At 34.9% G+C, this 27,331-nt stretch overlaps 2 protein-coding genes across 7 annotated transcripts in view; one reads left to right on the forward strand and one right to left on the reverse strand.

The window, feature by feature from the left end:
• Positions 1 to 3,348: 3,348 nt before the first annotated feature.
• LOC110445576 (perilipin-2-like) lies at positions 3,349 to 21,023 on the forward strand. Of its 5 annotated transcripts, none has more exons than XM_021490245.1 (10): positions 3,349 to 3,453; positions 3,953 to 4,202; positions 4,682 to 4,764; positions 9,108 to 9,194; positions 9,494 to 9,686; positions 9,913 to 10,085; positions 10,555 to 10,701; positions 11,235 to 11,405; positions 11,721 to 11,843; positions 19,958 to 21,023. In XM_021490245.1, exons 2-10 carry the CDS (start codon positions 3,971 to 3,973, stop codon positions 20,084 to 20,086), a joined length of 1,338 nt encoding a protein of 445 aa, XP_021345920.1. In that variant the 5' UTR covers positions 3,349 to 3,453; positions 3,953 to 3,970; the 3' UTR covers positions 20,087 to 21,023. The 5 variants fall into 5 exon arrangements, with proteins under 5 accessions (XP_021345920.1, XP_021345918.1, XP_021345921.1 ...); XM_021490243.1 differs by having other exon boundaries at positions 3,417 to 3,525; XM_021490246.1 differs by having other exon boundaries at positions 3,418 to 3,525; positions 19,875 to 20,048.
• Positions 21,024 to 22,517: 1,494 nt separating this feature from the next.
• The window catches only part of LOC110445578 (46 kDa FK506-binding nuclear protein-like), a 19,631-nt gene continuing 14,817 nt past the window's right edge, over positions 22,518 to 27,331 (reverse strand). For both annotated transcript variants that reach the window (XM_021490250.1, XM_021490249.1), the window contains exons 10-13: positions 26,768 to 26,860; positions 25,470 to 25,599; positions 22,952 to 23,000; positions 22,518 to 22,631 (exon numbers count right to left, since the gene is read on the reverse strand). In XM_021490250.1, coding sequence (XP_021345925.1) covers positions 22,553 to 22,631; positions 22,952 to 23,000; positions 25,470 to 25,599; positions 26,768 to 26,860 — 351 coding nt within the window. In that variant the 3' untranslated portion in view covers positions 22,518 to 22,552. The remainder of the gene's footprint in view (positions 22,632 to 22,951; positions 23,001 to 25,469; positions 25,600 to 26,767; positions 26,861 to 27,331) is intronic.

The following is a 27,331-nucleotide window of genomic DNA, read 5'->3' on the forward strand; positions in this document are numbered from 1 at the left end:
AAATTTTTCAGATCGTCCGCTAGGCCTTTCTGCCTTCTAGGGCTTCTTCAGGCGGATTGATGTATATATATATATACCCGTTTGTATGTATGTAGTTTGTTTATATATATATATAGAATAAAATAATATATAGAATAGAATAAAAAGCGGACGATCTGAAAAATTTGTTTTTATTCTATATTTTCCTTCGCAAGGACTTATTTATTTATTATCTACTATATATATATATATATATATATATATTAAGTATAACATGTGCAGGGAAAAGAAAGAGAAAGGGTGCAATGATTTATAGTGGGATGGGGATGATGTTTGATGGGGAAGCGATTGGCATCAAAACTGCATTGAGAGAACAAACGCTGATTGCATGAATACAAACGATATTTGACGAAAGAGCACTGTGTCTGTACATGTCGTGGAAAGTGTATGTAGTATGTTATGAAAACAAATTAAAACTACAAATGCAATTCTTAACAGGCACTAATGATCTGTAACACTCTACGCAAACCAATGCGATATGCAAGTAAGTATCACCACAACAAACATGATTACTGATATGAATGAAGTTACATTTTCTTTAAAAACGTCTAGACTGAATGATGAAGTTTTGAACACAGTCAAAAATAGTTTCATTTAAGTGAATTGGTAGTTCGGGTCTACCATAAAGTAAAAAGCTTACATTATAGTTAGGAGGTAGGCGACTAAAACATTGGATTCTCAGCTGCTGGTAGTTAGGACATTGGAGGAGGAAATGTTCTGTATTTTCAGTAGACAAATTACATGAGCACATGGGACTATCAACTAAGTGTGGTGCAAACAGGTGAGTATTCAAGGAGCTACAGTTCATCCTAAGTCGTGCATGATGGATCTGACCTTATCTGCTTCTGCAGTAGTAATAGTGCTGAGGAACAGAGAGAGTCGGCATTTATAATTGTTTTGTGGTTAGTTATTGAGGGATTATATTTTACGTTATCTGGTAAAATACAATCCCTCAATTACTAACCTCAAAAAAATCTAAATCCATGTTAGTAAATCGGCCAGAGCAAAAGTACGTCGACACTATTTTGGAGGAGTTTGTATGATTGGCATGTTTAAATGTTGATACAAAAGCGTAGCAATCGCCATGTCAAATACTGTAATAGAAAGGATGAGTGTCTATAAGGCCCTATTAGGGCCCCGGTATATCCAGATTTTCAATTTTTGCGTACCACCAAATATTTCCTGGTATTACCAGTCTTTATGACTATAAGCCACTCTCGGTGTTTTCAAAGCATGAAATGTTTGGCTTTTGGTCAGCCTAGCATGTCATACGAACCTCTGACTACTATAAACACTCTACTGAGCCCGTTTAATCTACAAACATAAGGAAATATTTTGTGTGAGCAAGGAGATGCACTTTAGTCCTTGTATTCCAAAACACAAGAAAAAGAGTGTTTTTTTTAAGTAAAAGGCATTGTGGGATAAGTAAAAAACTTTCACAAATTAAATGTCATCATATAACTAATATGCATGCTTATCTCAAAATGCCTTTTATGTACAATCAGCGCATAAACATTGGAAATAGGCAGAACAATTGATAAAACAATGAAATGGGAAACAGATACTTTCATTGAAGATAGGAGACTTAAAATTACCAGCAAATAAATATTCATATATTAAACTAATCATTTTACTGTAGTTGTGGTGGCAAATGCATTTTTTTTATTTGGTAAGTTAACTTTGATAAGTAAGAAAACAAATGTATGATATCATTAATATGATATATATATACATGTAAAATATACAACAGTAACTATTACTGTCTTATACTTATAGCAGGTAATGGGTGTCCTGGACCTTTTAATTCACTTAAGATAGAGAGGTATTTGAACTTGCCAAGTTTGAGATGAAACAAAAGGAAAGAGTACTGTAGTGAAAACAAAACACTTTTCATTTCAAAATTATATAAAAGAACATAAAAGAACCCCTTGACTTAATGCTCCGTTTTACTGACTTAATACTCCGTTTTACTGTCATTTTTTCATTCTTTTATATATGCCTGTTGAATTTACATTTGTCTTCAGAAACAGAAATGGTATTACTTTGGTTGTTTTAGCTCATTTTGAAAACAACAAATTATATATTTGTGATTTACCCGACCTCTTTTGGTACCCCAAAACCCCCACTTTCGATCAAACTTTTGCCTTAGATTTTTCGCATGTAATACAATAGGACATCTTTGAACAAGTTTAGGAGATGAAAACCGAATATACGGGGGCCCAAAAAAGAGCCTTATATATATATACTCTCATTTTTTGTGTACTAACCATTGCCGAAAAATTGCTTATTTTTTATTTACTGAAAATGCATTTGTAGTCTTTGAAAAGAATCAAGAAATGTCTCGGATATATAGGAGTAGCTGGATTTTTAAATATCACTGAAAAAAAATCAAAAATTGTACCAATTACAATAATTATAATAACATATGCGCGAAAAAATAACAAAAAGTTTAATTTACATATTTCTTTCTCTGCATTTCCACGTTACGTAGTAGTTTTGAAGCCAGATAAATTTAAATAGTGCCGATAGTATTCGTGTTGTCTCAGAAAAAAATGCCGTTAGCATGCTAGTTTCCAAGAAATCACAATTATTCTAGTTGAAATGTTAATTAATTAATTCTATCGTAAAGAAACATCTTTGATTCATCTTTGATTAAATCAATTCAATTAAATAATTTCATTGCTCATTTATAGTTACAGAATTACTTAAATTGAAGGCAAATAACAAAACAACAAACAATATATAAACTTACACAGAATTAAGGCAGGCCCACACTCCTCACTTCAAATGACTGTTTGATAAATAAGCACGAGTCAAGTATAAGTTGCATATTGCCAGAAGATAAAATATGTGTTACAGTATTTGTGTCTAGTATCACGGGCTTAGATATTAGATCTAATTCCGTGCTAGTATAGAATAGTTTTGAGTATATCTCAGCTGTGCATTATAATAGTCACACCCGAAGAAGAAGTGTTGTTACCAGGTAGGACTTTACCCTCCGGTGTGTTCGCAGTTCCTGGCTTAGTATCAAAATCACATTGTGCACACGAGTGTACTTTGCACATAACTATCATACGTTACTAAATGCTATATATAGACTAAGGGAATTTCCTTTAATATGACGTATGTGTACAGGTATTTGCATATTTACGTCGCCCTGATATAAACAAATAAGAATTTGTAAAGGCATGATGAAAAAATAACGTGTTCACAGAAGTTGATTTGTCGTTAGGTTGTCAAAAGAGACAGCATTGTCGTTTGTTCTGGTCGGTCAAGCAACACAAAGCCACTCCTTTCCCAAGGTCAATGTCACGTACACTTGTGACGTCACAACATTGAATGGTGTTACTTGATCGGGACTGCACGTGATTCTTGTACTTTGGACTATTGACTCATTTTCAATACGACAAACAGGTAGGACTAGGATATAAAGCATAATTTTAACTGACGGATAACAGTTATCACTGGACAGCTGCAAACACACAGGTGAGGTAAGCGAACACACAGGGTTGTGTTCAGGTGCTGGGCACATAATACTGAATACATCTACTGTACTAACATCACGGAAGTCCGTGCTAACATATATCGTACGTATCGAATGTAGGCCTATTTATGTGTATGCGAGACTGACTAGGTTATACTGTTTCCGTGTTTCCAGCAACCGTTGTTTCCTACATAAATTCAGATTACATGTATTGGATTCTTCTTTAGTAATATATGTAACACCACGGACTTAGACTAATCTAATTCCGTGGTAGAGCCTAACACTGTTACGTGTTTTCATTGTCAAATGTGAATACTGCGAAATTATTTCATGATTTCAATATATATGTCCAGCCCATTTCTAATTGAAATGACTTCAATATAAATGATTCCATTGAACTCAAACCTCAATATTTTTGTTATTTTGCAGTGTACTACAGAAGAGTTTATGTACAGGAAAAGCATGATGCAAGACCAGGAGAAGATGTCTGAGGAACACTTTTTCACCCGCCTTGGAAACATTCCTGTGGTGGGTACAACTTGGACCCAGGCCTGGGGCCTCTACCAGAAAACTAAGGACAGTAATACCATCATTCGCTCGACCCTCAACATGGCAGAGTCTGGCATCAAAACTGTGGCTGAGACAACCAAACCCATGGTGGAGAAATATCAGCCTCAGAGTAAGTTACGCACATTTTAAATGTGTGTCTGGTCCCAGTAGCACAAGTTTTTCTGGCTCCAAGTTCCTTGTCTGGTGGTCACAAATCTATCTGTCAAATTGTTAGCAGGCAGATGTCTGGGCCAGATCTCCAAATAGGATACAACTGCAGATTAACAGGACGATTTAACATATTGATGTTTCATCGGGCAATTATAAATTAAACATTAAAAGTTGTTCAGCGTATTGCATTTATGGTGTTGACTAGCTTGAAGTCTCTGTAGGGAACAGTTGAAAAATATTTTATGAATGCTGCATGAATTAATCAATAGGCCTTCATTGTATAAAAAAACCACCTGGTTTAATTAAAATACACATTTAACTTAAGACATGTGTTGCTATGGTAACAGAAGTTGTAGTATGACCAGACATTTTCAAAATCACAGCAAGCGATCTTAACTTTCATTTATGTTGTGTATTTATCAAAATTGTTATTTTCAGTTGAGATTGTGAACAAATATGCTTGTCAACAGCTAGAAAATCTGGAGAAGAATTACCCAGTCATCAATAAGCCAACTGATGAGGTAAGTTTTACTGTTATATAATACTATAAGCTACTACACAATCAGTCATCAGTAAAGCCAACTGATGAAGTTAGTCTTGGATCAAGTTGAAGCATGTCATGGTTTTGCCTTTAAAAGTAGTGATTTTTTAATGTTCTCATTGGGAAAACCCATCTAACAGGTACAACTACTTTGTCTTCAATTAAGAACAAGACATAACTCGATCAAAAATATTCAGGTGGAATATAATATTAAGGTTGTTTTGCTGAAAAGCCAAGGTTTTTGCGCCTGTGAAACTCGAATGATTTGACATCAGGTGGGACCAACAGGACGAATAAAGACAGAGAATACTGAAATGGATCAATTCATTTTAAGATGTGTCTACGAGAAACATGGTAATATTAATTAAAACATACAGTTGAGTACTTTAACAGTTAAGGTACTCAACTGTATGTTGTAATTAATATTACCATGTTTCTCGTAGACACATCTTAAAATAAATAACTGATTATCAAATATAGGATATGTTTACTCAAATTTGTCTGCATTTCAACAGAGATTTAGTGTTAATACTATCTAAGTACTTCTCAAGGTCAGTGATTATAATGTCTAGTCACACAAGGAAGATCTCGTCCTGATTTGACCTATCAGATTAAAGTGACTACACACATTTCAGGAATACACCTGCAGACACTCTATAAGAGTTGCATCAAACGTGCAGTATTTTTATCTATAAACTGATAAACAGTTTGGCTAGATGTGTACAGGTGTGATGCAGTCTGTATGTTTAAATTATCTGTATTAAACTATCGGACTATATTTGTACTCGAGTATATATTTGTACGATAAGGCTTGTCAAGGTCTCGGGTTGGGCAGATTGCCATTTTGATATGTATGATACATATAGGTATGGATTGGGGCGCATAAAGTTTATTCTTAGTAAAAGTAACACAAATGTATATTTCACTTGCATTCACCAGACTTGCTAAACTTGCTGTTTTCCTTTAAAACGTTACTAGTCCTTAACGGGTCAGAGGATTTTGACCAAATTTGGTCTGGACCATCATTGGCCAAAGGGTTCTCAGTTTTGTATACATGGAGGGTATGCCCCCCCCCCCCTGGGGGCAGAGGGGCGGGGCCAAATAGGGGGAAAATCTTATCAACCAATAGAAGAATTTTGACCAAATTTGTTCTAGAGTATCTTTGGACAAAGGAGCATCAATTTGTATAAACGGAGGCTGTGGCCCCTCTGGGGGCGGAGGGGTGTGGCCCTATAGGGGAAATAGAAGAAAATATTTTCCTACTATACAAGTGAAGGGATTTAAACCAAACGCAGTCTGAAGCATGCTTAGGGACAAACAAATCAATTTTGCATAAACTGAGGTGTGTGGACCCCTTTCTATGGGGCAGATGGGTGGGGCCCATTAGGGGAAATAGAGGAAAATATTTCTGAAGCATTATTAGGGGAAAAAAATAAGATTTGTTTAGTTTTTATAAAAAGGTGCATGTGAGGCCCATTAGGGGAAATAGCGGAAAATTGGAAATCTTTCTCCTATTTTTATTAATGAAGGGATTTTCATCAAACTTCTTCTAGAGCATCTTTGTCCAACAAATCAGTTTTATCACATATGAATGTTTTAGATACAAATAAATGAAAAATGTAAGTGAGATGTATTTACCAAGGATAGCTGGGTAAAAGGTACCCCACCCTGGTCTTACTAGTAACCATCCAATGCACATAGTCATACACTTGTGTAACTTACAGAGCAGTATTAAACCACAAGAGGCTTGAAAATCTGTATATAATATAATAACATAGCATGTAACTGTTAGTGTTCATGGAACTTAACCTTGCAAGTCTAGTACATTTCACATGATGTGAAATTAGCAAGCAATGGTTTAGCTTAATTGACCCACAGCTTGGAAAATTATGGGGATTGTGATTATCTGTTGCTTCAGCATAGCACCCAATACACTTAACTGAGTAATTGTAGAATGGATTCCATACTATACCCCTAGTTTACGTATGTAAGAAAATAATCTACAGGTTTGCACTCTGTCCGTCCAACCGTCCTTCAATTCAAGAAGTTTGTCAAACATATCTTCTATACTCTTTCACCTGGAGTACCTGATTTGGTGTGCAAGGACATCTTGGCATGGTGGATATAAGGTCACTATTACCTCACTTAGACCTATGCTTTGACCTTATCTTTTTTTAAAGTTTGTCTGGGGCATATCTTCTATAGTACTGGTATTTTACTTGGAGTAACCAGATTTGGGGTACAAGGACATCTTGGATGGTGGAGTGCAGGGGCAAGAATTAAGTCACTGTGAACTATGACTTGACCTTTGACCTTCACGCTTCAAAATGTTTGTCCGTGGCATATCTTCTGTACTCTTTCACCTGGAGTAACTAGATTTGGTGTACACAGACATCTTTGAGATGACGGAGTGCAGAGTGCAAGAATTAGGTCATTATGACCTATGACTTGACCTTTTCTTTTGAAAAAGTTTGTACGGGGCATATCTTCTATACTATTTCACCTGGCGTATCTAGCTTTTGTGCACAAGGACATCTTGTGAAGATAGAGTGTAAAGTGTAATAATTAGGTCACTATTATGTCACTGTGACCTACACTGTATGCTTCCTGACACAAGTGTACTGTTTATCAAATATAGAAATCATTACCAGTGGGGGACTATGGATTGCCTTGCAATACTTTGCCTTGTTGTCATAAATGTTTATCTGAAATTAAGTATCCTGGTATTAGGTTGATTGAATACACCAATCAGTGAAATTACCATGTATCCTGTTGAACTTTGTATCGGCAGAGCATTGATTGAATATGTGCTCCGATTGGGGAATACAGCAATTACACTAGCTAATAAGTAGTAAACAAATAAATAAATAAATAAATAAATATACAACATTTGATATAGCGCCCTATTTAGCTAACATAAGCCACTCTAAAGTGCTTTACATTACATAGATATACAATTTTATACAGTCAATACAATTAGCATATTAATCAATACAATATTGAGGAATTCGCAGGAGCTGCCTTATAAGGCGCTAACTACTAGTCCTATGCCACCTGGCTAATATCTCCTATATGTGTATGCCTGTGTGTGTGTTGGAGATGTATTGTGTTCTGTTTGTGGTGGGACCGTGCTTCCAACGGTATCATTTATAGTGCCACCTCACTTGAATGCTACAGCACAGATACCGCAACACCCACCCCAGATCATTTTATACTCCACGGGGTTGTTGGAGTTGTGTCAAGTGTGGGCAGGAGTAAAACACTTTCTCTAATGTTCCATGCGTACGGCGATTTAGGGGATCGAACCCCGGCCGCCTGCCTGGAAGGCCGGAGTGTTAACCACTCGACCAATCTGCCCACAAATAACCTAACTTTTTATTCTCATTTGTTTGTTATGGGGATTGATTTTTAAGTTTCATGCGGTCTGTAGGAAATATATGTTTCACTCTCTACCAATCTACCAATAGGCACTTAGTAGCTAGCACTTAGGAGATATTGCAACAGTCATATACTTATGTGTTCAGAGTCCAGTCTTTATTTATGGCAGAAGCATGCACTGAGAGCCAAAAGTTCTCTCTTGAAGCAGTACTTGTGTTTGGTCCTCAGAGGGAAAATACATTTCAGGCTATTGCCAACAAATACATTTAATAAGAATAAGTATCCGTTCACATCTGTTTCAACAAATTTAAATGGTGTTTATCCTGCATTTCAAATGATTGTGCTGTGTTCTTTTTTCCTAAAATGTTATATAGCTATGGCAATAAATGCAACTTCAAAACATGTGTCTGGAGTACTTTCAGTACTTTGATTTTTATTTCGCCTGCATTCAGCAAAGTTTCGATGTTTATAAAATATGTATTGATCTTTAAATTGTGTCTTGAAATGTTCTTTACATAACATATTTTGTTGATAATGATTTTGAATTTAGGCAAAGGGAGGCAATCCTTGTACAGTTTTTAAACAAGGGGAAGCCAAAATGGAGCACCTTGTCTCTTCCTTTGGCTAGTGCATGTATGTGAAGTAAAGTGTTTCCCATTCAATACTCTCCAGAATTGTTTAAAATTCCTGAAAGTATAGAACAAATTATGGACTTTTTGGTTGCAATTTGACTTATGTGATTTTTGTTTTTACAAAAACCCATGGGAAAGATTCTATGTACGACACTTTGTTACACAAACGGCCGCTGCAATATATTAATGATGAGATTTAAGTTTGTATTGAAGATGAACTTGTTTTTATTTTTAACTAAATTCATATGCATGTGTAGTAAGATCATAGGCAAATTGTTTACTCTTCTCAATCAACTGTTCCTTTGTATAACAGTTGGTGGCTGAAGGCAAGGAGTTGGTGCAGCCGACCATCGATCGTGTCAATGCTGTTCGGCAGTATGGCACCGACACCATCAATAAGGCAAGTCTCGCTTGTACTAAAAGTTACTCAACTGGAATGAAGTTCTATTAGATGTACACATTTTTATACAAATATTTATGACTTAAATATTTCCATCTATTATAATAGTTACTTCTGATGTAATCTTATCTGGAGGAATTTCGGAGGTACTTTTTTAAATAAGTTTACACTATATGTTGTGTATGACAAATACTGTCTAGAATTAGTTAGTGATTATTATAGAGCTGACTTCTGTTAATATATGAAATGATCAGGATTACTTATCCTTGTTATTTAAAAAAATCTTTTGTGCTTGACAGGTGGGAGATATGAAACAGATAGGAAAGGACACAGTGTCCAATGTGAAGGACTACAGTCTGATGCAGGTGTCCAAGGCAATGGACACACCTTATGGTCATTTTGTGGCTGACAAGGTCAACACAGCCTTGACCTTGTCTGAAGAATATCTTGACAAGTACCTACCAGAGGAAGATGATGAAAATGATGAGAACGGTAAGGTGCAAGGCATGATTGATTAACAGGATTAAGCATTAATATAAATTCTGATAGAGATGCTTAGTTCTTATTCCATTGGTACAGAAAGAGTAAAATGGCATGTAGTAAGTTCAGTTAAAAAAAGCTTTTCTTTATTATTTTATTTTTGTAAAATGCTTTGATTGGTTTCACCTGCTTTTGATATGTATTCTGTATATTGGAATTTTATTTGTTTTCATTTCAGACTCTGACGAGGCCAAAGAAATGGACGAATACCCACCGAATCCTGTTGGGCGTGCTAAGGATTTGACAACAAAGTTGAGGCGTAGGATGTACAAACGAGCTATGAAGGATTTGAGAAACGTCCAGGTCCGCAGTCAGGAAAATCTGGCCAAACTTAGCTTCACGGTAGACCTGGTAAGTCATAAAAAAGCCTTTACCAACAGTTAAGTGGAAATTCAAGGCAGATCAATAGCATATCTATATAGAGAAGTTGTATGGTCAAAAGAAAATTATACAAAAAGGAAACTGTACAGCAAGGAGGAAGGCTTAGGCTGTTGACTTAAAGCCTTTATGCATGACAAGGAATGCTCGTTTTTTTGCACACCTGAAGTGAATGCATCAAAAAATATATAATTTTAATTTATATCAAGCTGATGTTTAATAAATAGCACATCCAATTCACGCACAAAGTTGCTAAATTTGAAGTTACATTTGAAATAACATAATTAATTGTTTTTGTTCAACTAAATCATGTGCATTAGTGAAATAATGCACAATGCACTTCGGTCTTCAAATCATAGATCATTTGATACTGGGAAGTTTGGCAAACATACATGTAGGATCTTATTCGATGGAAATTAAAAGCTTGATTTAATGTTTTAAGATTGATTATGCCAAAACAAACATGGAGTCTGCTAAAGGGCGAGCAGAGGAGAAGGTTGGAGAACTCCAGACCAAGATGAGCACATTGTGGACAGAGATAAATAAGGAGACATCAGAGTTAGAGGAGGGGGAACTGGTACCTGCAGAGGTAAGTAATGCGTGGCATCCACAGGTCAAACTTTGGTGTTCTGCTATATTCAACAACAAAAATTGAACCAGTAGTTGTAAAAAATCAAACGTTGCAATGTTCAATTATTTTCCATATTGACACTATTTTCAGGAAAATCCAAGAGCTAAGATCTGAATGAATTATAGTCATTTTAAATTTACCTTTTACTCAAAAGAATTTGTTTGATGACATTGAATAAAACTTTTTGCCCTACGACTAAGTTATATATATTTTGCCATGGATTAACTCACCATTGTACTACTTACGTCACACTTCAGCAAAGGGAGTCTCCAAAATCATTTATATATTAGACAAAGCAGAACAAGGAGTCTCCAAAGTATTCTTTATTGATTCGAGTTAATGACAAGATTGGGATGCTATTTGTTAAACAAAAACACATTTCAAGATGAAAATTAAGAAAAATGAATAGGGTACATTGTACATTCATTTAATCAACATTTTCGGGAGAATCTGGTTTAAAAAAAGATCAATGTTATCTTCACTATTCACAGACAATGGAGACCAAATCCATTATCATGGCTCGCCACCTCACCAAACAACTCCGTACCGGACTTTCCACCTTCAGTCACTATGTTCCCGAATCCCTTCAACCTGCTGCTCTACGTGAACGCCTCCAACAGACATACCAGTACACCGAAGACCTCTACTCATACTTCAAAGACGTAAGTTAATGAAAGTGCATCCTAAAAGTCACTAGAAAAAATCTCCATTGATATATTTTCTTACTGTTTGTAATTGTAACATGTTGAAGCCGGCTAATTATTAAGGTGAACCAGTTCCTGCGTCGGAGAATGTTTTTATAGTATTTATCACTTTATAAATGAATACCAGGTAAATAAGTATATGAAGGTAATTGGCTAGAAATCAAAATGCCATATTATGGCCCATATTTTTCCCGAATGAAAAGGTAAATGTACCATCTAAAACAAAAGAAAATCACTGATCAAAACTTTCATTGTCAACAAAATTATCCACAGGTTGCAAAATATGAGGATATGCCCAGCTTAGCACTGACACAGGCCAAAGAAAAGTTGGGGTATCTGCAGTCCACCCTTGGCTTCCTGACAGAAACATTTGTCACCGTCCCACTGAACTGGCTGGTGAGTTATAGCTATAGGCATTGTTACATGTAATTGTTGGGCTTTTTGTGTTGTGAATGTTCTTCCTATTTCTTTAAAGGTTTTCCAACCTCTTTCATTTCTATATATAACATTTGTACACTAAAATAAGTATAGTCCTACAGTACGTGTTCTTTGAAAAAATGGAACAGGGCAGATATCCTATCTGAACCTAACACTGAATAATGAGAATTTCTATACATATTTAACATCCCCCTCCTAATTCTCCCTGCCATGCTAAGAAAAAATTTGAATAATAAATTATTATACACTAACAAGTACTATTAATATATGAATGAATAATCCTGACACTAATACACAACACTGCCATACTAATCCTTTCCTGCTACACTAATGAATATTCATGATACACTAATGAATATTCATTATAAACTTTTTATGAATGATCCTCATACACTTGCCAATAATTTTGGTACTCTTACTGAATAATCATGATTCACAAATGAATAAAATTGATTAAATGCTAATAGATAATCCAAGTATACTGAAGAATAAGCACACACAAAATTAATAATGATGATTTATCTACACTAATGTACAAACATGTGTATTCCCACACACAATCCTCAAATGCATGTACTTCAAATTATCATCTTCATAAGATAAAATTACAATCTTGCTTGTTTTATACGAAAACATGTTGTATGAAAGCACACATCGCCTTCCTTAGAAGTGGGTCTACTGTAAAGTAATTGGATCAACCTCATCAGCTTATTTCCTGTCATATTACATTTCTATTAACTTATGCATGCATAAAGCGATTGAATTTTTTCTAAAGATTAGGATAAGCATTGCCCTGCAAATGTTTGAGAAATACAAATTGCATAATTATTTGGTCTAGTGTTCTGGTAGTTTCATATTGTAATTATCAATAAATGTCTAGCTTTTCTGATTAGTTAAATCAAAAAAAGAAAATCATGAAATTAAATGTTTTTCAATTAAAATGCTCTTGTTTATATACTGGTAGAATTTATTTTATATAAACCATTTTTTATTTATCAGGTTTTTCTGCCAAAAGATGAGAAAGCTGAGAAAATGCAATGATGCATTATACAAACTTTTTGAACACTACATCAAATACGAATGCTTGCCAATTGATGCTTTTCAACAATTCTTTTGGTTATTTTCGAAAAATGTGAAATATGCATTCTGATATGTGTTTGTAAAAACAAAATTACTAGAACAATCAAAGCTGGACTAACCATTGATGGAAATTGATCTGATAGAGTAGGGGAAAGTACAAATCTTCAGTTTAATGTGTCATATTCTTTATGTAAGAAAGAGTTGAATCAGTGTTTTAAACATCTATATAAGACCAAAAAAATAAAATATGTGTGTTTCAGGTATCAAGGCATAACCTAGATTTTCCAGCCCTAGACAAATTTATCACCTACTTGTGTAGATCAAATATTAATTTATTAGCCAGAAAAAGCTTACAGCAGCAAATTAAAATGTACTTCATTTCTGTTATGGAAGTCAAACTCTATTCTATAAACAATTCATGTTAAAATGAAATGAAAATGCCTACCATTACCTACCATATTTTTTTCAAGCATATTGGTTATCTGAAACACACGATTCTTTTGTGGACCAGCAACTATTTATAGTGTAGCATGTGGTTTTCCTGTAAATTATATTATCAGTTTATGATGCTTCTTTTAGTTCAATCAATTTACACCAAGAATTAAGCAATTAACGCCTGTGAGATAAGAAGCTCTAACAGTATAATGGGGGAACTACCGGTGTATTTTATATCTGTTTTAATCTGTGATACAGTTCTATTCATTTGTAGATTTACATATCTACTTATTTGTTTTATTTCAATAAAGTAATTGTTTCCTGCATGGTCTGTTGTACTGTGTATTCTGTGTTCGTAACGCTACCATCTTGCCAGCAATCTCTATGTTCCTGTGCATTGGACACTTGCGCTTGTAAGATCCTGATTTACTCCTTAGAAGTTTTTGCAATTACAGGACTTTCAAGTTGACCCGTGATATTACGCAATTTCAGAAGTTGAAACAGATTTTCCCTGATTTTTAGAGAGTCAAATCTGATTGAATTATTATGTCAGAAAGACATGTACATTAAAACCCAAGCCAAGCTCATTTTGGAGAGACCAAAACATATTCTCAAGGGTCAACTGAAAGTCCTGTAAATATACTTCATGTTAATGAAACTGAAGTAGGTAGGCTTTGTTCTATGCTCTCAAAATTGTTTTATATTGATATGTTTTTTATATTTGCATGCATGAATGTTTAAAAATTGGTCACTCACAAAACACAAAGTGATTTGCATCTAAATCCAGCTTCCTCACCTTCGGTAAAAAAAGTGTGCTTCATAGAATTAAAAGTTATCAGCGAGACTGCTTCATAGAATTAAAAGTTATCAGCGAGACCAAAGGTCAAGTTTCATTAGCAACTATCAATTAACACCAATGTGTATTTGGGCACTGCCCGAGTTCAACAATGAAAAAATTATTGTAAAGGCAAGCTTGTCAGCTAAAATGCATCAGCATCTAAGAGATCGTGTATAATCTGATGTCATAACCGTGGTCAATGTAATTTGTTCATAATAACCGAGTTCATTATCAGAACAAACTCCAAAGCACCACAGATGAATTCTGAAGAAATTGAACAGGTATTGTGACCTTCGGTGAAACCTTATGATGCCTGTTATATATACATTACATATAAACTATGTTCACCTCGCCAAAATATATCGGTGTTGTTTTCTCTTTAATTTGGAATGGGCCCTTTTTGTCTCATTTTGGAAAGAAAATATATCATTTATGAAGAAAATGTTCAGGAGTGAACAGCAAAATTTAGAAATTATGCATAAAAATGAAAAAGTTTCAGTTGGGAATAGGACCCATTATTGACCCAAAAAAGTCCCAGGAAAACAATGTCAATGGTTACATTTCATTTTCATTGACCTATATGCCTCCCTCAATTCACCATAATCCATTATAAAGCCATTATTTAGCTGGACAATCAATGTATAATGATCGAGGTCACGCTGTATAGTTTAACTTAGAACTACAAAAATGTTCTAGCACTTGACTAACCCAATACATGTGGCAGTAATAAATAAGTATTAAATATTTATTGTACTAACAATAGACAACACAGTAATGTTCCAAATTTAACAAGCCCATCCTAAATCATATAACACAATAGTTTTAAACTACTAAGTACTAAATCAGTCTACCTAGGAGTATTAAAGTACTAATAATTACCTGTATACTACTCTATACTACATCAATCTGCAGAGGAGCATTCCAGTACTGAGTATCACCATTATATGAAAATTATACTCTACCAGGATATAATAACTATACCATACATTACCAGTATATTATAACTATACCATACACTACCACTATATAATATCTATACCATACACTACCAGTATATAATAACTATACCATACATTACCAGTATATAATAACTATACCATACACTACCAGTATATAATATCTATACCATACACTACCAGTATATAATACCTATATCATACACAACCAGTATATAATAACTATACCATACGCTACCAGTATATAATAAATATACCATACACTACCAGTATATAATAACTATACCATACATTACCAGTATATAATAACTATACCATACACTACCAGTATATAATAACTATACCATACACTACCAGTATATAATAACTATACCATACACTACCAGTATATAATAACTATACCATACACTACCAGTATATAATAACTATACCATACACTACCAGTATATAATAACTATACCATACACTACCAGTATATAATAACTATACCATACACTACCAGTATATAATAACTATACCATACACTACCAGTATATAATAACTATACCATACACTACCAGTATATAATAACTATACCATACACTACCAGTATATAATAACTATACCATACACTACCAGTATATAATAACTATACCATACACTACCAGTATATAATAACTATACCATACACTACCAGTATATAATAACTATACCATACACTACCAGTATATAATAACTATACCATACACTACCAGTATATAATAACTATACCATACACTACCAGTATATAATAACTATACCATACACTACCAGTATATAATAACTATACCATACACTACCAGTATATAATAACTATACCATACACTACCAGTATATAATAACTATACCATACACTACCAGTATATAATAACTATACCATACACTACCAGTATATAATAACTATACCATACACTACCAGTATATAATAACTATACCATACACTACCAGTATATAATAACTATACCATACACTACCAGTATATAATAACTATACCATACACTACCAGTATATAATAACTATACCATACACTACCAGTATATAATAACTATACCATACACTACCAGTATATAATAACTATACCATACACTACCAGTATATAATAACTATACCATACACTACCAGTATATAATAACTATACCATACACTACCAGTATATAATAACTATACCATACACTACCAGTATATAATAACTATACCATACACTACCAGTATATAATAACTATACCATACACTACCAGTATATAATAACTATACCATACACTACCAGTATATAATAACTATACCATACACTACCAGTATATAATAACTATACCATACACTACCAGTATATAATAACTATACCATACACTACCAGTATATAATAACTATACCATACACTACCAGTATATAATAACTATACCATACACTACCAGTATATAATAACTATACCATACACTACCAGTATATAATAACTATACCATACACTACCAGTATATAATAACTATACCATACACTACCAGTATATAATAACTATACCATACACTACCAGTATATAATAACTATACCATACACTACCAGTATATAATAACTATACCATACACTACCAGTATATAATAACTATACCATACACTACCAGTATATAATAACTATACCATACACTACCAGTATATAATAACTATACCATACACTACCAGTATATAATAACTATACCATACACTACCAGTATATAATAACTATACCATACACTACCAGTATATAATAACTATACCATACACTACCAGTATATAATAACTATACCATACACTACCAGTATATAATAACTATACCATACACTACCAGTATATAATAACTATACCATACACTACCAGTATATAATAACTATACCATACACTACCAGTATATAATAACTATACCATACACTACCAGTATATAATAACTATACCATACACTACCAGTATATAATAACTATACCATACACTACCAGTATATAATAACTATACCATACACTACCAGTATATAATAACTATACCATACACTACCAGTATATAATAACTATACCATACACTACCAGTATATAATAACTATACCATACACTACCAGTATATAATAACTATACCATACACTACCAGTATATAATAACTATACCATACACTACCAGTATATAATAACTATACCATACACTACCAGTATATAATAACTATACCATACACTACCAGTATATAATAACTATACCATACACTACCAGTATATAATAACTATACCATACACTACCAGTATATAATAACTATACCATACACTACCAGTATATAATAACTATACCATACACTACCAGTATATAATAACTATACCATACACTACCAGTATATAATAACTATACCATACACTACCAGTATATAATAACTATACCATACACTACCAGTATATAATAACTATACCATACACTACCAGTATATAATAACTATACCATACACTACCAGTATATAATAACTATACCATACACTACCAGTATATAATAACTATACCATACACTACCAGTATATAATAACTATACCATACACTACCAGTATATAATAACTATACCATACACTACCAGTATATAATAACTATACCATACACTACCAGTATATAATAACTATACCATACACTACCAGTATATAATAACTATACCATACACTACCAGTATATAATAACTATACCATACACTACCAGTATATAATAACTATACCATACACTACCAGTATATAATAACTATACCATACACTACCAGTATATAATAACTATACCATACACTACCAGTATATAATAACTATACCATACACTACCAGTATATAATAACTATACCATACACTACCAGTATATAATAACTATACCATACACTACCAGTATATAATAACTATACCATACACTACCAGTATATAATAACTATACCATACACTACCAGTATATAATAACTATACCATACACTACCAGTATATAATAACTATACCATACACTACCAGTATATAATAACTATACCATACACTACCAGTATATAATAACTAAACCATACATTACCAGTATATAATAACTATACTATACACTACCAGTAAATAATAACTATACCATACACTACCAGTATATAATAACTAAACCATACACTACCAGTATATATTAACTTTACCATACACTACCAGTATATCATAACTATACCATACACTACCAGTATATAATAACTAAACCATACACTACCAGTATATAATAACTATACCTACACTACCAGTATATCATAACTATACCATACACTACCAGTATATATACTAATTATACCATATCAGTATGTAATGATTATACCATACTATGCTATACTAAATCATTCTACTCTAGAGTATTGGAGTACTAGTACTGGTTATTGGTGCATGATCAATATCACAAATGTCAGCTTCCATATCCCCTCGACAATGAGTGTTGTGGTACAAGGTCACGGCCATACAGATCAAATTAAATACTTTTTAATGAAAAACATTGCATAATATCATGAACACTGAATGGATTGATATGAAGCTGCAAGACTGGGTCACAAAATAAAAAATTAATATCTTAATAGGAATCATTGTACTTCTAAAATAATTTGTGTTGGCATAGATGCTTTTTAGAGTGCAATTCCTCCATGGGTCAAGACAAGGTCAAATATGATAGCATCATGGTTAGTATTACAACATAATATTTTGAAGTAGTATTGTAGTGATAGATACAGTACCAGGAGTCCTTTGATGCAAGGTGAAGGTCAAAAGGCCAAGTATATATAGATGTATGACCGTGAAGAAATCATAAAATATTCCTTTTTATGAATATTGTTGGGATTTATGCTAAGTGTCTTTTTGGTGTATGGTGAAGGTGTAATGGTCAAAGGTCAATGTCAAAAACTCAAGTCTGTACAACAAAAATCAAAGGTCTACAGCTTTGCACAGGTCAAATTTCGATGCATTAAAACTTGTGTAATGCAAGTGTATATCACAAATAACATCACTTAAGAAGACCTATCATTTATTAGCTCACCTGGTCCGAAGGACCATAGTTAGCTTATGCTGTGGCGCATCGTCCGTCTTAAACTTTTCTTTGAAACCTATCTCCTCCTAAACGCCAAAGAGGATTTCAACCAAATTTAGTCTGAAGCATCAGTAGGGGAGAGCAATCATTTCTTAAATAAATAAATGAAGTTGGTGAATACAGTGGTACCATTTTAGAGAAATAATAACAACCATATGTAGATAAGCATTCATTGCAAAAAATCCATGGTAACCTGCTCATTATTTACAGGATTTTTGTATTATGGGCCATAATCCACATCTCTTTGATTTCATTCAAACTTGGGTCAGATTGTCTAATTTCACCCTGTAATATGACATATTACTTATTTCAAAATCTGTTAACATGGCAACTCAATGGAGGCCCCTGATTAGTTGGAAGTTAGATATTGTGGTCCCAGTTCGGTGAGAAAATAGATCTTGTCTGGTTTTGAGGAAATTTCATTTTAAGATGTACTAATGCATTCAGTTGTAACAACTAATATATAAAACCAGGTGAGCGATACAGGTCCAATGGACCTCGTTACTTTTTTGCGTAGCTGCAGGGTCAAGACTTGGCGGTAGATGCAGAACTTGACAAAATCACTGACATTATCAATGTTTCTTTGCCTCACTACAGGGCCCTGACCTTAATGTAGAAGTAGACCTACAAGACATCGCTGAAGAAGACCATTACTAAACACTATTTTGCCATCACTACAGGAACCGGATGTGGCAGTAGAGGTAGACCTTGGAGATATTGCTGTTGACAATCCTGAACCCGTTGATGCCACCGATTGTAATGGACATATCCCAGGAGCAGACACATCCGACAGTCCAGCCAATCCATGAAAGTGATCACTACACAGGTTATGAACAGATCTATAACACACTTAACTATATCCCATCTATAATGGACTTTCTACATGTCTGACAATTTGTCACAATATGAGAATTTTGACCTTGAGTAAGGACCTGTTTTCCACTGAATTCATTGTGCATTAATGACTCAAAGGTTACTATTTATATGATATAGTAGAGCCTTTCTGAAGTCGGTGATATTTTTAGGGGAGCTAGCTGATATATATAGCCATGCAATTAATTTAAGTGCCTTCGAGATAATATGTGGAATTTGATCGAACTGAAAATATGGTATCTGCTAATCAATCGGCGAAATATATTTGTGTAGGAAAATAGAAGACCTTGAAATTGTTAAATCTATATTACAACTAAACTTACAATAAAATCTAAATCTAGGATATTTTGAACCACTCAAAACCTGTTAATGAATGGCATTTTGGACATTAAAGGATGTTTATAAAGATTGCTTATAAATTACAACCAGGAAATACAAGCACAATCAGTTTAATTGTTTGGGGATATTTAAACTTGTAAGATAATTTAGACCCATTGTTTTTTCTGTTACTTTTGTTGTTCAACATTGATGTTGTAATATTTGTTGTTTGACACAAGTTCTTGGCTAGATGAATTTATTAATACATTTCAATTATCATTAAAGGGATGAATATCTAATCAAGGGAAAATGAAAATGACAGCATTATTTACCAATAGGTGCAGTAGTAACAATATGGTAGATCCTTTTCATTCAAGATCAAAGGGTTGACAATTGCATTAATGCAACTACATCTTCTAAATTTCGATCAGTGATTCAGCTCTCCAGATACTGAAAATGACTTTATAGTCAATGAAAAATATGCATCAATATTGTTTTCGTACTACTCTATGTAAAAATCTGTCTTTGTGCAATAAACAATCCAATACATTGTAGATGATTGTGTTCTTGTTGTTTCTGGTCTCCACATTCGGTTGTTTGTAATTATCAGTCACTTTCCTAGAGCAGATGACACTGTCCATCTATCAGCAAGCACAAAATGCTGTGAAAAACACGAGATTCTGTTAGCAAAATGTCTGTATTACATGTACATATTTGTCTTAAAGTCAATAAGATATTAGTACAAATTGCTGTTATCCAAAATAAATATACAGTGACCTCCCCATAATTTCGTTTTGGCTATAACTGTGGCACGGTTAGGCCAGGTATCTCAAACTGAAGTCAGGGGTTCAAATCACGGTCTAGCCACAGTGGCTTTTTACACACTGAACACTGTTGTTTGTTATATTTAGTTTATTTATTGCATCATTATTTTTAGGTCACCTGAGCAAAATGGACGCTACTGCCGCAATTTTGTACAACTATTTCAAACTTTAAGTAAAGGTCCACTGGACTGATTTAATTGAAACTTGGTAAGAATGACGAAGTGCTGTTTTGGATCGATCAGAAATCCAATATGGCCACTATTTTGAAAATAACTATTCAAAACTTAAAAGTCCAGTCTTACTGATCAACTCATGGTCCTGGCCAAGTGTTTTTTTCTTTCTTTTTCAGGCCCATCAAAAATCCAATATGGCCTGCCATTTTGAAAAAAACTATTTCAAACTTAAAATCAAGTTCTAATAGGCCGATTTAATTGAAACTCGGTCTAGGAATGATCAAGTCATGGTCATGACAAACTTAACTTGACCTTATACTTAACTATTTTTTACTCAAATTGGTAGGGATGATTGACATCATTATCTCCACTTCATATTTCAACAACAAAAATAAATACTGTAAGACTCAGGTGACCTTTAAGGCCCATGGGCCTCTTGTTTATTTATTTAAGTCCTGCAGGGTATGGTTTCTTTTCAAAATGATGTTATAGTTATGGCAGTGGTACAGACATCCTTTACACTTCACCCTTTAAATAATACACCGAATTATAATTGCCCCATCTGTTTCATATTTTGCGGGTGCATCAATTCACCAATATGCTAGTCAGTTAAACTCTACAGTATTATGAAGGTATACTTTATTTATGTTACAGGTATGACTACTTAGCAGTCGTATTTAAAAAAAAAATCAATTCTGATTTTTTAAATTGGATGTTGGTTTAAGCCTAGGCTTCTGCGGTAAATATGTCAAGAAATAGTCATTTTTGAAAATCTCTGAACAGGGAACGAAATATATTTGAATACCCGAGAGGAATTTTTAAATATATTTTAAGCGAGACATCTCAGGTCATTTATACATTAACACAAACAACAGAATGTTGCTCACATTACTCAAACAACTTTTACACAACACTACATGTCTGCAACTACAAAATTGTACTTGGTAAGCAAAGGAAGAATATGTTTCATGGATACCACACTTAAGGAGTTGTTTCTCTTCATTTTATTTCTTATCTTTACAAAACAATGTTTTAACACATTACACAGACAATTTTTATATTTGTTTAACATTTTAATTTTGTCCAATCAGCTGACGGCCTTTAACTCGACCTCAAACACAAGTGTACTATTAGGGGGTATTGGCCCTGTTCTCTGGTTCCCATATCTGCAACAAGAAGGAAAGATAAATAATGACAATTGTCAGTGATAGAAAACAACAATACATTTCAATACAAAAGAAATTTAATTATGATTTTATAATGAAGAAACACAGTATCTATGGACAGTGTTGTAAAATATCTATAGTTTCGGAAATTGATCAGTTTGAACAGTGATTTCCATATAGTTTATAGATGCTGTGGTTGCATTAACCCAACTTGATATTGATCAAAATAAGCAAAACACGGGACTACGTATACCAAATAAAGGACTTTCTTGGAAAGGCTATTTCTATCACAGGTCTGTTTTATTATAAAATTATCTTACGCTTGTTGTGGAGGCACTGTCAGTTTTCTTGTCCCTCCAACTTTCATACCTGTGGAGAAATTATTTTTATTACCACGTATTTTAATATAAAGACAAACTCATTCTTTAACAAATGCATGCAAACCCTCAAGACCCCCTACTTTGATGGGAGACTCGCACTACTTTGAGGGGAGACTCCCTCTACTTTGATGGGAGACTCGCCCTACTTTGAGGGGTGACTCGCCCTACTTTGAGGGAAGACTCGCACTACTTGGAGGGGAGACTCCCTCTACTTTGATGGGAGACTCGCTCTACTTTGATGGGAGACTCGCCCTACTTTGAGGGGAGACTCGCCCTACCTTGAGGGGAGACTCGCCCTACTTTGAGGGGAGACTCGCCCTACTTTGAGGGGAGACTCCCCCTACTTTGATGGGAGATTCCGTCTACTTTGAGGGGAGACTCCCTCTACTTTGATGGGAGACTCGCTCTACTTTGATGGGAGACTCCCCCTACTTTGAGGGGAGACTCCCCCTACTTTGATGGGAGATTCCGTCTACTTTGAGGGGAGACTCCCTCTACTTTGATGGGAGATTCCCTCTACTTTGAGGGGAGACTCCCTCTACTTTGATGGGAGACTCCCTCTACTTTGAGGGGAGACTCCCTCTACTTTGAGGGGAGACTCCCTCTACTTTGATGGGAGACTCCCGCTACTTTGAGGGGAGACTCCCTCTACTTTGATGGGGAGATTCCCACTACTTTGAGGGGAGACTCCCCCTATTTTGAGGGGAGACTCCCCCTACTTTGAGGGGAGACTCCCACTACTCTGAGGGGAGACTCCCACTACTTTGAGGGGAGACTCGCCCTACTTTGATGGGAGACTCCCGCTACTTTGAGGGGAGACTCCCTCTACTTTGATGGGGAGATTCCCACTACTTTGAGGGGAGCCTCCCCCTACTCTGAGGGGAGACTCCCTCTACTCTGAGGGGAGACTCCCCCTACTTTGAGGGGAGACTCCCCCTACTTTGAGGGGAGACTCCCCCTACTCTGAGGGGAGACTCCCCCTACTCTGAGGGGAGACTCCCACTACTCTGAGGGGAGACTCCCCCTACTCTGAGGGGAGACTCCCCCTACTTTGAGGGGAGACTCCCCCTACTTTGAGAGGAGACTCCCCCTACTCTGAGGGGGAGACTCCCACTACTCTGAGGGGAGACTCGCCCTACTTTGATGGGAGACTCCCACTACTTTGAAGGGAGACTCCCACTACTTTGAGGGGAGACTCGCCCTACTTTGATGGGAGACTCCCACTACTTTGATGGGAGACTCCCACTACTTTGAGGGGAAACTCCCCCTACTTTGAGGGGAGACTCGCCCTACTTTGAGGGGAGACTCCCACTACTCTGAGGGGGAGACTCCCACTACTCTGAGGGGAGACTCCCACTACTCTGAGGGGAGACTCCCACTACTTTGAGGGGAGACTCGCCCTACTTTGAGGGGAGACTCGCCCTACTTTGAAGGGAGACTCCCACTACTTTGAGGGGAGACTCGCCCTACTTTGAGGGGAGACTCGCCCTACTTTGATGGGAGACTCCCACTACTTTGATGGGAGACTCCCACTACTTTGAGGGGAAACTCCCCCTACTTTGAGGGGAGACTCGCCCTACTTTGAGGGGAGAGTCCCACTACTTTGAGGGGAGACTCTCCCTACTTTGAGGGGAGACTCCCCCTACTCTGAGGGGAGACTCCCACTTTTTCACCCTCATTTTAGACTTTTAAGCTAGTAGAACTCCCTACATCTTGCTTTTTGCTCCCAATCAAATAATTAACTCCATGTAACACTTTATTAACTTTAAACATTTTTGGATTTCTTTAACAATTCTATAATTATGTACATGTATTTTCTACAGGCAATAAGTATGTCACATTAGATATATTATGACTTTTTGTGACAAATGCATATTCCTTCATTATATCCAGACAAGTCAGAGTCATCGGTTGAAAATGTGCTTGCTTATAGATAGATCGCTCGTCTGATATCCCTGATGATACTGACAATGTAAAAGGTTAGCAAATTACGTCCTTACACCTTTAATTATTCACCGAACACACCTTCAGTTATTAACTTCAAGTCAATTAAACTCTAAACAAATCTTCAGTTATTCACTTGAATCAACTGCAGTTACTCACGAGCTACACCCCCAGTTACCAACTTAATCACTAGTTACTCACCAATTACACCTCCAGTTACCAACTTAATCACCAGTTACTCACCAATTACACCTCCAGTTACCAACTTAAAAACCAGTTACTCACCAACTACACCCCCAGTTACCAACTTAATCACCAATAACACCTCCAGTTACCAACTTAATCACTAGTTACTCACCAATTACACCCCCAGTTACCAACTTAATCACTAGTTACTCACCAATTACACCTTCAGTTACCAACTTAATCACTAGTTACTCACCAACTACACCCCCAGTTACTTGTAATGACACACCTCTATTTTGTCTCCGACTATAATGTATGGTTAACTTACCAACCACACCATTGTCCCATCCACTGATCACCTCCTTTTTGCCGAGTCGGAACCTGAAAGGTTTACCACCAGTACAGGAATCAAACTGTTTACCATTCTTAGCTAGTGTCCCTTTGTAGTATACATGTGCCTGAAAAACATAATTATAAGTTTGGCTATTTTCTTAACACAGCCGTCCTTAAATGACCATAGCTGTTGATAGGATGTTAAACAATACTAAACTAAACCAAATCTTCACACAGTGCACCTTCTGTATTTTTTTTATAATTAAATAGTAACTATTTACATAATTCTCTATGAAACAGTTTTTTTTCTTGAATAATGGGCAAATAATAGCCTCTTTATACAGAATTGTTTAAAGGCAAAGCAGATCATTTTTCTTACATTCCTGATCGAACCTACCGTAATATTCTTGTTAGAAAGCAATATATTTCTTTGTTCTATCTATATTCATATTTTTTCCCCTCACATTTTAAAGTTTAAGTTTTAAGGTCTATCTGCAAAACATTTGTACAAATGTCAAATATATAAAGACATGGACAATTTGTGTATTAAAACAAGAGACCAAAGGGGCATGAAGATGCTCACTTGTCAATGTGTTTTTCCTTTTCACAAACTTCCTGCCACTACCTTTCAGAAAACTAGCAAGTGGCTAAATACCATGACTCAAGGCACTTTAAATTCTTTAGAAGTTTATAAAAAAATAAGAAATATAGCAAATTTGACCCATGTGGTCTAAAATATTGGCCATGATCATTTGTTTTTTTTCAAATGTTGTAGTAATACATGCCAGCAAGCAACTAGACAAATTTCATAACTCTATGCTTTTTGTTCTATAGAATAACAGATTTGACCCATCTGACCTTGAATAAATGTAAAGATTATTTCTTTTTCCAAACTTTGAGGTACTTGAAGCAACTACTAGCTTAGACCTCTTGGTATAGACCTCTTGGTATTTTAGAAGAAGCTGTTTTACTAATTGAACAGAATAGACCCCTGTGAACCCAAATTTTATCCCTTCTTGGCCCTTTATGAGCCTCCAAAAAAGCCTCCATAAGGGACCAGTCTCCTTTCTTCTCACAGATAGGAATCACTATCATCTAGGGAAACTTCCTAACAAATTTGGTTGTAATTGCCTTGTGATCCTATTGAAGAGGTTCAAAGAAAAAGCTTAGGGATGGACAGCAAATGCATTGCATTATCAAAATATCAGATTAAATCAATAAGAAATGGACGAATTTATTTTCATGTTAATGAACAGAAACACACATAACTAGCAGTGTTTGTCAAATGTTTACCATTTTCCCTCTCTTGGCTTCTAGCCCATGACCAACTTTGATTTCTTCACTGATAGTGCCGCCAGCTAAAACAGCCTTCTTGGGCGTCTTGACCTAAAATTCACAAAAGAAAACATTCTTTGTTTTCAATTATTCCATATCCGTTTGAAAGGATGGATAAAGGACAGACAACCTCTGAGAACACCATGTGACAGTTATATTCACATAATTATTGTGGAGCACTTACAAGTAAAGTATACATAATTTAGATGTCAAATAAAATAATGACGTCGTATAAATAGTACACATATGGTGATGTCATACAAATATTAGAATGATTGTACTTGTATTAAGCGGATCAATGTATTGGTACTGTATACAGAAACAAGAGGCCCATGGGCCTTAACGGTTACCTGATATATTTATACAGAGAGTTGATTTTGTTTTTAACATGAACAGAAATATTATTCAAAGTGACAAAAAACAATAAAACCACCTTACTCAATATCTAGCATACAGATTTCAGACTGAAAAGGATTTGAAACTAGCACCTCTGATTCTTAACAAGGAAAATGAAGAAATTTT

This window comes from Mizuhopecten yessoensis, unplaced genomic scaffold (genome assembly GCF_002113885.1).
Source record: "Mizuhopecten yessoensis strain PY_sf001 unplaced genomic scaffold, ASM211388v2 scaffold2329, whole genome shotgun sequence".
Classification (NCBI taxonomy): Eukaryota; Metazoa; Mollusca; class Bivalvia; order Pectinida; family Pectinidae; genus Mizuhopecten; species Mizuhopecten yessoensis.

Excerpts from the sequence above, each read along its gene's own strand:
- LOC110445576 (XM_021490245.1), top strand. The coding sequence starts at position 3,971 with ATGTACAGGAAAAGCATGATGCAAGACCAGGAGAAGATGTCTGAGGAA. Across the intron at positions 4,203-4,681 it reads GGAGAAATATCAGCCTCAGA|TTGAGATTGTGAACAAATAT; the intron begins GTAAGTTACGCA and ends TGTTATTTTCAG. Across the intron at positions 11,844-19,957 it reads CCGTCCCACTGAACTGGCTG|GAACCGGATGTGGCAGTAGA; the intron begins GTGAGTTATAGC and ends CCATCACTACAG.